Genomic DNA, 13,155 nt, shown 5'->3' with positions numbered 1-13,155 from the left:
CCTTGACAATAGTAGCATTGATGTAATCACTGGAACCATATAAGTTGCTTGGAGATTTCAAGACTGGTCTGAATTTGTCCACTGCAACAGAATAATACAGAAACTTTGTCAAAGTTTGGTTGGTAATAATCTCAATAACCTACCAAGCTTCAATCAACAATTTGAACAAGCTACATTTTCAGTCAATTAAAGCATCATCAATGACACGCGGCAGTTGGGTTTTTAGCTATGTTAACAACATGGTTCCCATGATGAGTCACAATGAGAAAATAAACCCTGAGTCCTCTCCGTATAAACAGAGAATATGGGAAAACAGTAAAAAGGAGCTTATTTCCCATGGAGGTAACTTGTGGTAGAGGGCTACAGTATTTTTAAATCTGCTATATGCTTTAATTAAGTCATGAACATTTGATCCACAAGCCTGCACTACGTCGTATTAATACTATGTATCCCACATGAGACATTGCAGCAATATTTTACCAAATAGACTGGGTTTTTAAAATGCGGCTTGGAGGCACATTATTGGAAGAACATCTGCAAAACATGTTGTCCATGTGTTCATGGTTCTGATTCAATTATGAATGGTACAGACTCTCCTAACAGAAACTATACACAAAGTTGGAATTGAAATTGTCATGAGTGGTGAGTGTCTCAGATATCCACTTTAGGGGAAGCACAAAGCCTGGTGAAAACTACATCCTCTCTGATTGTTTATTAATGAAATGCAATTGGAGATGCTTTACAAACTAGAGCAGTTATGAACATCCTAATATGTTCCCTTACATGTTCTAAACATATGACCTGTTGTAGGTATGAACCTCGAATAAGATCAGGGAACCTGTTTTTTTTTATGAAAAAAGCTCACCTGGAAGAATATTATGGAACCTATTTTTATGACTATTCTCAGATGCAATTCCTGCCAGGCATGCAAAGTCCTCTTGGATTTTGTTAGTTTCTTGCAAAATCTAAAACAAATTGAAAATGACTTATATCTTCAAAATACATTTAGTTACAAAATATAGAAATAGACCATTCAGTTATACAACATATAGTAGTAATACAGCAATTAGTAATACAATATTTAATTATACAGCATTTTGTAATATTCCGGTAATGCAATATAAAGTGATTATATATAGTAAAACACCTACATCTAGTATTAAACCAACCTGGAATTCCTTCTCTGACTTCTTCTTTATTGCTGAGAAGGCAAGTTTCTTGAGTTGATCACATGACATCTGAGAGTCTGGAGACAACATGGCTTCCAACAAAGCATCAAAGACGAAGAGATACTGGAGCTAAAATGAAAGAAAAGCACATCAGCCTCATCGAATGCAAATGAATTAAGTATTACTTGAAAGACCTTTAATCATATAGTAATGTTACCTTCATCGTTTGATATATATGTGACCTTTATTTGATATGTGTGACACAGTTTAGGTAATAAAAGTACCAGTAGCACTAACACCATTACTCTATGTATCAAATATACTTACTTTAGTCAGTACCATGTTCACCCTGTCTTTTCTCATTCCTTCTATGACATCAAACACACTGACTTCCTTCTTGGTTTTAATGACATCCATCAGATCATAGAGACTATGAATGTACCAGTAGCACCAACACCATTACTCTACATGTATTAAATATACTTACTTGTGTCAGTACCATGTTCACCCTGTCTTTTCTCATTCCTGCTATGACATCAAACACACTGACTTCCTTCTTGGTTTTAATGACATCCATCAGATCATAGAGACTTATGAATGTACCAGTAGCACCAACACCATTACTTGAAACAGAGAAGAGAAATATAATAATAAAGATAACTTTAGTGTTTAACAATTACATTTCTTTTTTTCCTCAAGCATCTTGATATGGAAAACAAATCATCCTAATGCCGGAGTCCATCATAAACCACTTAGTCTGTCTGAAATAGTTAAATGAGTAATGTGGATTTTGCTGTGCTTCGACCATTGCAGGTGATCACAATATTAATAAAGTCAAAGCAGATGTGTGTCAGAGGACCAAACTCTCTGTTACAAGTTAAGATTGTTTCATAGAAACCATGTCAGACCAAGGAGGGATAACGGACAGCTGTATCTAAATGTGGTGGTCTTACCTACAATGGACCAGTAAATATTTGCCGCCTTTCTGTTGATTCTTGATCTGTTTGATTACAGAGATGAGGTCAGCAGACTCAAAAGGAACACCTCCATACTTCCAACAGGGAATCTCATACTGCATCACAGAAGTATGAAATTTCTCATTACCCTGAAATGATAATACAATAGCTTATAAAGGAGTGGCACTGATTTTTCTTCTTAACTGCTCCAAAGTCAACCAAGTATCTTCACCGTTCAGTATTGTTTCATTATTTGCTGTTCAGACAATGATCTAATAATTATTGGTATTATGTAACAAACAAGCGTTTGAAGTAAAAGTCTCCTTGTAATCAAGAGTTAGGTAAGAGCATAACAAAGATGATTATTCAAACTGCCATATGGTCTCTTTTTGTTTCTACAGATGACACTTAAATTTGAATTAGGATGACACTCTAAGAACCTTGTACTCTCTTTTCTGATTGATGGTATTAAAGTATCATTGTATACTTAACTATTTTGTAATATGATGAGAAAGCCAGTAAGCTTGATAATGATACTCCTTTAAATCACTTGATGTAGTTAAAGTCTCTGACAACCCAATACAAGTAACACAATTTAGAAAACACAATAAGAAGACAATACTACATATGTGAACTGACTTAACAACAAAACCATATCAATGGTCTTTGACATCATTACATTGACAGATCCACATAGTAATTTCAGTGTAGCCATGAACATAAACTCATATACCTTGAGAACATTCATTTTCCTGACAGTGTGTGTCCTGAAGGTTGTTGACTTCATCAGCAGGACAGTGATGTCACAATATTCTTTACTCGTGTTTACTCTGTCTGGCCAGTATTGTGTAACCTTAGGAGGCTGTTGTAATGAAATGATGAAACAAAAATATGCAATATACACACAATTTGTGATCTCTAATTAATTATGATAATGTACCTAAGATATTGGACAAATCTTTGCTAGTGTTTTTCTTTATAAAGTTGCTTCTTTTGGTGTTAATGTAATACTTTCCAGTAAACATGTTCTTTTCTATGTTTTTTTTAAATATGAAGCTGACAGTTTTTATTCATATAAGATACTAAGCTTATTAGATCTTTTTATTCATATGTCTGTAGGTTTCCTTTTGGCCTCATTATTATCATATTCTATTCCATATAATATATTATTTTACCTGCTCAGTTCCATCTTTATCTACCAGCATCACTATTGTCTCTACATCCTCTTGCCAAACCATCCTCCAGAAATCACCTTTTGTACCCTCCCTCGGTCCTTGAAAAGAAATAAGAAAGACAAATGACTTAGTAATTCCTTGCCAATATGAGAAGAAACTATAGATACAAGATTTTTGAACGATCTGAATTGCTGAGCAGAGGTGGCAATTCTTGCAGAATTGATTAATTCATACCTATGCAAAGAGGGTTGAAGGTCAAGCAAACTTCACTTCTGCATAATTAGATCTATTCTGATTGTAACCTGTAATTGACCTTTGACCTCAAGGGAAACTGTAGACATGTTTTTATCAAGGGCTAGGTTTGAAGTTCAAGCAACTTCTGTAGTTAGCGCATTCCACATATCTCAGACTTTGATATCTGTTGACCTCAAATGGCCTTTGACCTCCATGAAAAACAATAGGGGTCATCTGCTTACCAATGGCTACCAAAATACCAAGTTTAAAGCTCAAGCAACGTTTACTTCCTGAGATATCCTGTTACCAAGGTTTTCAGCCTCTGACCTCTGGTGACCTCAAATGACCTTTGATCTCCATGACAAAGGATAGAGAAAATCTTATCACTAAGGACTACCTACAAACTAAGTGCGAAGTTGAAGCAACTTTTCTGAGATATTGTGTTTACAAGGTTCTCAGACCTCGACCTCTGTTGATCTCAATTGACCTTTGACCTACAAGAAAAACAATAGGTTTCATCTCTTTACCAGGGGCTACTAACATATCAAGTTTATAAATCAAGCGACTTCTACTTCTTATGATATCATGTTTACCAGGTTTTTAGCCTTTAACCTCTGGTGACCTAGAATGAACATTGACCTCCATGAACAAGGGTAGAGAACATCTAATCACTAAGGACTACCTACAAACTAAGTGCGAAGTTGAAGCAAGTTTCACTTCTTGAGATATTGTGTTTGCAACGTTTTGAGACCTTGACATCAAATGACCTTTGACCTCCGCAAAATAGAGGGATCATCTACTTAACAACAGCTACCATCATACAAAGTTTCAAGTTCAAGCACCTTCTGCTTCTTGAGATATGGTGTTTACAAGGTTTTCAGCCTTTGACCTCAAATGACCTTTGACCTTCATGACAAACGAAATGGATCATCTACTCACCAAGTGCTACCCACATACCAAGTCTCAAGTTCAGGCAACTAGTAAGTACATGCACACATACACACACCGAGGACACCATTGTTTTTCCATTGTTCAAATCCACATACCCTAACCTTAACAATACCCCATAACAATATAATTCTTTCGAGGACGTGGTGATTCATTACAAATCACATCCGAGAACCTGGAATTCTTTTGTTCACTTCCTCGGTCAGAATGCAAAACAAGTGCACGCACACCAACACACACATGCCATCTATGGCGGGCCATCAGTCTCAAATTGTGGGGAATTGACTTATACTAATTTAAATCGACATATACCAATTTCTTTTGACTTATACCAGTTTCCAGCAACTTAATTTGACTTCTACCGATTTAAATCGACATAGACCAGTTGAATTCTACATATCATCAATTTAAATCGACATATACCAGTATAATTCGACATATCATTGATTTAAAATGACATACACCAATTAAAATCAATGATAAGTAAAATAAATCAGTATACAGTATGTCCATTTCAATGGACATATACCAATTTAATTTGAAATTCTGACCAGTTTAAATCGACATATACTGTTTTAAATTGACAGATACCAATTTAAATAGATAATATGTGAAATAAATCGGTAGAAGTCAATTTCTGTGGACTTATACCAGTTTCTAGCAACTCATATTGACATATCATCGATTTAGCTCATTAATATATTCCAAATCCCTATTTGGTGATGATTGACATTTGAAGATATATCACATGTAATCACTTGACAAGGCAGGCGAATAATAAAATAGTTCCAAAATTACCAAGCTAGCAATGGTGTTCATCATGATTATGTCAATGGTATTAATGGACAATTGCTTGCAAAACATTTTGGTGTAATAATAAGACTGAAACTGATATGTCAATGACGTGCAATTATCTCAGTGCAAACTGGGCTTGTCTACTCAAACAGTTGTAGCTATAGTATAAGAATACACATGCAAGTGCATAGGCCAACAGTACATACACTACATACCAGATACAATTACCTACTCCAGTTATACCTTAAACAAAGATGATATTATTCTGCAGTGAGGCCTACTGTAAGGTTACGTTTTACCGTAGCTAAATATATACCTAGGGGGATTAACAATTACAGTATTCAAGCTCAAATCATGCATTGCACTGTGCTTGTGTTTATTTTCAATTTTTCATGTGCCTTGTCAGTTGACTACATGTGATGTATCTCCACAAGTCAATCATCAGCAAAATATGGATTTGTAATATGTTTTTTGAGCTAAATCGATGATATGTCAATTTAAATAGGTATATGTCAATTTGAGTTGCTAGAAACTGTTTTAAGTCCACAGAAATTGACTTCTACCGATTGAATTCGACATATCATCAATTTAGACTGGTTGATGTCGATTTAAATTGACATATATCGATTTATTTTATATATAATCGATTCATATTGATATATGTCGATTTAATTGGGTATATGTCGATTTAAACTAGTATAAGTCGAGTTAAATTGGTATATGTGGATTTAAACTGACATATACCGATTTAATTTGACATATCATCGATTTAAACTGGTATATTTCGATTTAAATTAACATTTACCAATTTATTTTACTTATCATCGATTTAAATTTGTAAATGTCGATTTAAAATCGATGATATGTCGAATTAAACTGGTATACAGTATGTCGATTTAAATGGATCATATGTAGAATTAAACTGGTATATGTCGATTTAAATCGGTAGAAGTCAATTTAAGCTGCTAGAAACTGGTATAAGTCGAAGGATATTTGTATATGTCGATTTAAATCGGTATATGTCGATTCCCCACAATTTGAGACTGATGGCCCGCCATAGCCATCACCATCGCAGAGAATCCTTCGGCCTTCGGCAAGGAATCTATAACAAAGATTCAGTACTATAAACTATTGACCTGTTGTTGCCCAATTATTTGAACCTCAACATCTACAAAACATATACTTTTGAAATAGAGTCTTTTGTTTAGCCTTAGTGAGATAATTTAAAAGCAATTTAAAATGGGATCTACTAGTAGAATATGTAAAACGTAGGGTATTTATAAACAAATATTACAATACAAGAAGACAAAATCACTTTTGGTTACCAATTTCAATAAACCAACCAAGTAATACTTCACAAAGATGGCATCATGGTAATCAATCAAAGTCATTCTGATACCAACTTTTTCGCATTATATGAAAGTTATAATTATCAGAAATTGATTTGCAACTCAAGAAATTCCAAACTTTTAGACCTTTTCTTCATATTTAAACAAACTTGAACAGTGTAATCTAATATGATTAATATTAACATCAGCTGCATAATCTTAGATATACTGAGTGTGTACTAGAGAACTTTATTTTTCCTAAAAGAAAGATGCTCAACTCCAACGGCTAACACTTCATTTCACCCTCCAACAATTTACATCAGAGATTATCATAAATGCAAAGAATTATAAAAAAAAACATCTCTTAGCAAAATCCAACCTTGAGCAGCAATGAAAGAGACCTTCCCCTGATGGTTCTGTAATGAAAAATATGTAAGTAGATACTTCACAAATGTATTTCATGCTTATTTTATCGTAGATACGAAGAAGCTACTTTGTTATTTCAATGAAGCAATTGATAGAGAACATCCAAATTTCAAACATAAAAGGCTTGTGAAAACAGTAAACATTGATAAATGCAATGTCAAATGGAAAAATTAGCATAAATCAAGTATTAACACCTAGGTGAAATCCAACACTTTTGTCCCAGTGAAAATTTTCACAAAAAAAGACTTAGATACTTCTGACAATTAATTTATGATTGGGAAAATGTAATTTTGTCACCAGCTGTAGTTTCAAGTGATTTTGTTTACTGCATCTTATACTTTTCACAGCTTAAGTCCAAGGGTGTGTAAGTCATCTGACAGTGTTGCTTAGCAACCCCTCCCAGCCCCCTCTACCTGTTTAAAATGTCTCAACATTATGTTCCTTCTTCCACTAAAGGATGATCAGGATTGCAATTTCATGCTATGGCACATTTGAACTTATGGAACTGTACAAGCTACAGAACTTTAAAAAAATTGTCAATGTGCGGGCTGCCATGTGAGTAAGTATAGCTACACGATACAAAACCAAAGGCTTTTAGAGTCTCTCGCTTTCTTTGCAGATCACACTTAACTGTAAGATCACTGCACATGTACAGTTTAGTTTGTGAAGATATCAGATTTAGGTCTTACGATAGTGAGCTATTACTTCCAGAAACAACTCCACCACTAATCATGTAATATACATATTACATTGCAGATTGCACAATTATTCATTTCATAACTAGTGTTAATATTACACTACTTGCAGTATATGTCGCATGTACCATTTTACTAAAACTTTTACAGTGTTTCAGGTAGCCTCGTTAAGTGTTATTAGCTTTTGGTCTATGCAGACAATCGCTTAAAAACAACTGAGAATTTCTCATTCAAAGCAGTCTGAAAATAATTCCACTGTCTCTATTTTCTGGAAAAAAATGAAAATGCAGAACAAGTTCCATTCTTAAATGGCCTTAGGATTAAGTACAGTATTGAAATAAACAATTCACATTTCCGGGCACAATTTTTCATAAAATAATTAGCCAACTGCAGAAAATCATTCCTTTAAATCGGTAATGGTGTAATATTGTTTATCAGGAACAGCTAGTTCATTCGCCTAATCAGAAATCTAACAAGAAGAACATGTATTTGATCTTTTGAAACACAAACCAAATACTGTTCTCATCCTGCTGTGTTGACAAAGTCAGTGGATTATAAAAGAATAACTTTGATGTATTACGCAGTGTTAGTGCAACCATCAACCAATTAACATTCATTCTTCTTGTAAATTTATGATTCTAATTGGCCGGGTGCCATCAGCTGACCCTGCAATAACCTATGGAAAATGCATGGTTAGCTCACTGGCTGATGGCTACACGGTATCAAAAAAGAAAGTACTTGCGGAAGCTTAATCCCATCCCAGCTGCCAAAGCTCAGTCAAAGCATATGAATTAGATCAAGTATGGCATGGCAACAAGCTCCTTGGAGTAAAACACCACTTGGCAAAATGATGACAAAAATATCTGAGAAAGCAATCTTTATACCTGAAGCATTCTACCCATAGGGTGAGGGCAACAATGATAACCTCATTAAGCAATGCTGGCATCGAAACCAGTGTCAGTGATATTTATATTAAGGCACTAATCTTCAATCAAAACTAAAGTAGTCCTAACATTCATGAAATAATTCATTGAGGGCTTGGAATCAGCCAAAGAGGAAATGTTGAAAATGTCATCAGGGCAGCAATCCAACCAACAAAAGTCAGGATACAGTAGAAAAGATCAGCAAATATCAGAACACTGTTGACAGTAGCACTTAATGTAGCATCTAGACCTACAGTTACACTTTACAGCATTAACATCCACAATGATCACAAAAACAGTAGTAAACATAATTAAGAAATTCACATTTCAAGGAATATTAAACGTCATTATCCAAAGAAAATAAACGTTTATTGAACACCTACCAAATTAAAGCCATTCAACTTTTTTTAGGAATCTCTTGTTAGAATAGTTCACACATGTGGTAACTATATAGCTTAATTTGTACATACAGTGTAGTGTATGCATAGTACACATTAGTGATCGTTATGTGGGTGCATTATACTGCTCTCCTGACATGAACATGTTAGTTCATATTGCTATGACAACTGTAGTTGTAGATCCTTTTGGTTTCATTGTATAACACAGTGTTGTTCACTGTACTACATTTTGCCTATTACTGTAATTCTTGTTATTTGTTGACACATTTATATCGTTTGTGGCTTTTAACTAAAATCAAAGGAAAGAACTATGGGGTACTGTTTGGAGACAATTGTTTTTTTTAAAGTTTTTAACATTTATCCTGCAATAAACGCAAGGTAAATCGTTGATTATCTCCTTATTATATCAATACCACATAGCAGCAATGTGTTGAATAAACACTGCAATAATATATAAACTTATCAATATTAAGCTCACCAGTTCTACACGTAATTAGCTGAAGATCTTTGTGATACAGCTTCAAAATAATTGTTACTCTTGAATTGAAATAAACTGACAGAGTGTGTTTCAAGCTATGATTCATTGACTACCCTGGATGTGCATTTTAGGAATATTCATTCAGTACATCAACAATAGGCTGTTGTAGAAAATGTACACATTGAACAGGAACTGCTATTTAACTTGACATTTTGACTCATGGAATATCTCTCAACTGCATTTTGCCTTTAATAACTTTTTAGAGGTTGCGGCAAAGTTCCATGATATCACAAACTGAAAATCTTAAAAAGAGGTTGTAGTCAAACTAATGACACAATTATGGTTTGAGAGCAGCATATAACACTACTGCATACTCAACACTCTTTATGCATATCACCATTGTGTCCAAATTGAGATGAGATGGTTAATTGAAGTAGAATGTAATATATCAACCTTGCAGTAAGAGGCTTTAATCAAAACCAATCTTACTTAATATGAAAATTAAACCAAAGTAGTAGTAAACATTGACAGCTTTCAAGAAGCAGAATTAAGTGGTTTGCAATATTGTTAATTGCAGCTGTTAGTTTAGTTTAGTTTAGTAGAAAAAAGGATCAGGAGGGACACTTAAGTCCCCATCATCTATAGAGAGAGAAAAAAAAACTGAAGACACAATCACTCAGACCCGATTACAATGCTTAAAGTGCTTGTCCAAAGCATTCTTAACCCCATTGACACTACTTGCAAGTACCACTTTCTCAGGCGAACCATTCCACTCATTCACAACCCTATTACAAAAAAAGTTATGCCGAATCTCTTTAATGAGTGTTACCATGGAAACCATCATCAAAGAAAATAAATTCAAGACTCTGTTATAAGTTTGTATTAGATATTTTATTGAGTAAAGATAATGCAAGAATTGCTTTTATGTTATTGCTTCAAGCAGGAGCCATGTTGTAGAATAGAATTACCTTGATGTAACTGGCATTGATATAGTCAGACCTAACATCACTGCCATCTGTATCCAGCCTAACCCTTGAATGATCATCTTGGTAAAATCAACAAAAGTGAAAAGCTCATCATTACAATATCTGTGGTGTACAGATTCCATGCAAAACTTCTAAAATGATTCCAACAGATCAGCACCTTTTGTCCTTTATTTTAATTTCAAATTGAGTGTTTGTCATAAGAAGGAAACTTGATTTTGAAAACTAAACTTTGGTAGCCTTGAGATATAGTTTTAGAGAATGTTGATGTATTTGCTTTAAGAGTCTTTATAAAAATTAAAGTTGAAGCAACAAGATTAGCTTAAAACATTATAATCCACATTTTGCACTGACAAATCATTCAGGGATGTAACGAGTCAGCATAGCTGTGACAGCCTGCTGAAGCTCAAAATATTCTTGCTAATATCACCCAACAAGTAAAAGAACAATATGAACTCTCTATAAATTACAAACCTGTCACATGACCTGGTAACATGAGATGTAACTCTAATGGAACATAAGTATGATGTTAAACTTACATGGCAAGAGAACCTTGAAGAAATTCTTTGATTTATTCTGTAACTTTACAGCTGCAGTCCAAGGGTGTTGCTGTCCTGTTTTGAGAGCCTGATGCAATAAAACAAAAGTGGTTTGATATCTGAAACAATGCATAAAGACAACTAAGGACATGAAACTAATTTCAAAAGGAAACAAGACGACAAATAATGATACCAGAAGGACTTAAACCAGGGTGAATCATGATAATAATGAATTATACTTACTGTGAATTGTTGGACAATTTCACTAACGACCTTTGACCTTTCTCTACCCATGAAAGTCTTATACTCAGTAATCTTCATTGGTCTTGGTGTTATTGGTTTGCTAGCTCTTCTGCTATAAACTCCTGTGTATTCCTCAAATATCTCAGGGACTTCATATTCTGTTTCGTCTTCACTTTGCAGGTCTGGCTGAGGAATGCTTGGTAATTTACGAGCATCTGTTTCTCCAAGGTTGACATCCTCATACTGGTAGTTGGTCTGTATCTTAAGACCCTGACGAGGCATAGCCTTGGGTGTTGCATCACCTGTTCCAACAACGGTTCCCTCATACCTTAATACTTGTCTGGGAGCTTCTTTCTCAGTGAGATCTTGATATTTTGCGGCTGGGGTATTTCTGGATCGTTCCTCTAAAGCTATGTAATCTTCAGGATCATCAGTTACTCCTGGAATTAATTCCAGGTCCATTGTTAGGTGGGAGATTTATATTTAGAACATTTCATATTTACAACCAAGCTTCTACATATTCCACATATTATCATGACATGCTATTAGTAAGAGTGGAACAACTTTACGGTGCAGTGTATTAAACTTATTTCCTTACCAATAGATGCAAAAAGACCCTTGTGGTTGATTTTAAAATCAATATATAGTAATAGAATATTTCAAATATGACACTCGTTATAGTAAGGTCAGAATTCAAAAGTTCAAGGATTTTAATATCAAATCATGTAACAAAAAAAGGGCCAATTCACAAACCCTCAAGAGTTTATTGGTATTCATAGGTAAAGGGTTAAATCTAAAAACCTGATGAACAGTAGTGTAAACTTGTTTTAAGCAATAAAGTGTTTTAAGATGTTAGTTGAACAAACAAGAAACATATTCACCAGCATTAACATGATCAAGACCGTGTACATCTGCTGGTTTAGACTCAGTCGCAGGCTTTCTCCGGATTCTGTTCAAGTGATTGTTAGACAAATTGAAAAGAAAGATTGTCCAGCAATTGCAATAAATTAAAATGATAAAGGATTAGGGACATGTAATTATATGATTTCCTACGATTGATAGGGAGATGGGTAGACCAAGGCAGTTTTCTTCCAGTCCTCTGAAAAGGAACTAAAATAGACCTGGCAGGCAGGTCCCTTATCCAGCAAAAGAAAATGTGGTGTTTGATCCCTGGCATGTCCACTAGCATGACATAAAAATGGAGGAAATATTATCAACCCAAAAGGTTGATGAACTATTTTGAAATGTTTGTGGAAAACTCTTTAGGTTAAATATCCCCCCATCCACACCTACCTCCAAGATAAAAAGATGATGCTGATGTTTAGGTTTGCTTCCAAGTTTTTATTAGAAATACTGGGTACCCATGCACATAGTGAGAGGTCATGCTAGACTGTGCACTGAAAAAATGTCCCACCCAACCAATGGTTGAATCCCAGATAATCCAGTTCAGATCAATCAGGGGAATGATAAGGCAGTTCATATTCAACTCTAATACCACTTTTAATATTTAAATCTGATGGCCACCTTACCGCTTGATTATCACCACCAACAGAAAAATGATGAGCAGGACTGGAATCACCAGGGCAACTAGATAAACAGGTGATAAAGAGGGCTCTCTCTCTTGAAAAGTTAAAGAAACACTTCTGTTAAAGAATGGCAACTTGTAACATGTATAATATTACAATATTTTCTTTTCGTTTGTTAATGAGTATTGTGTTAACATTCATTCACAAATTAAGACCTATAAAATGGTAACTTCTTTGTAACACATTTCATTACATTCCCAAATTAATACTGATCCTTTCTGTATTACCATTGTTACCTGCTCTAGTCACTGAACTTCCTTCACTCAGAGCACTTTCCTG

The 13,155-nt window shown here is 34.5% G+C and overlaps 1 protein-coding gene across 7 annotated transcripts in view; it reads right to left on the bottom strand.

The window, feature by feature from the left end:
* The window catches only part of LOC139978210 (uncharacterized), a 264,286-nt gene that overhangs the window by 19,640 nt on the left and 231,491 nt on the right, over positions 1 to 13,155 (bottom strand). For 5 of the 7 annotated variants that reach the window (XR_011796925.1, XM_071988163.1, XM_071988225.1 and 2 more), the window contains 8 exons: positions 6,985 to 7,021; positions 3,301 to 3,398; positions 2,859 to 2,987; positions 2,123 to 2,274; positions 1,657 to 1,792; positions 1,170 to 1,298; positions 866 to 965; positions 2 to 81 (listed from right to left, as the gene is read on the bottom strand). The exons of 1 other annotated variant lie outside the window; for it this stretch is intronic. Coding sequence is in view for 5 of the 6 variants with exons in the window: in XM_071988163.1 (XP_071844264.1) it covers positions 2 to 81; positions 866 to 965; positions 1,170 to 1,298; positions 1,657 to 1,792; positions 2,123 to 2,274; positions 2,859 to 2,987; positions 3,301 to 3,398; positions 6,985 to 7,021 (861 nt within the window). In the remaining variant the exon portion in view is untranslated. Of the gene's footprint in view, position 1; positions 82 to 865; positions 966 to 1,169; positions 1,299 to 1,656; positions 1,793 to 2,122; positions 2,275 to 2,858; positions 2,988 to 3,300; positions 3,399 to 6,984; positions 7,022 to 10,493; positions 10,571 to 11,047; positions 11,136 to 11,290; positions 11,731 to 13,155 lie in introns of all 7 variants that reach the window. One more of the 7 variants, XM_071988205.1, reaches the window with a different exon arrangement.

The sequence above is a fragment of the Apostichopus japonicus genome, chromosome 2 (genome assembly GCF_037975245.1).
Source record: "Apostichopus japonicus isolate 1M-3 chromosome 2, ASM3797524v1, whole genome shotgun sequence".
In the NCBI taxonomy this organism is placed as follows: domain Eukaryota; kingdom Metazoa; phylum Echinodermata; class Holothuroidea; order Aspidochirotida; family Stichopodidae; genus Apostichopus; species Apostichopus japonicus.
Note: the sequence above shows the minus strand (reverse complement) of the source record. Positions and strands in the feature narration are given on the sequence as shown.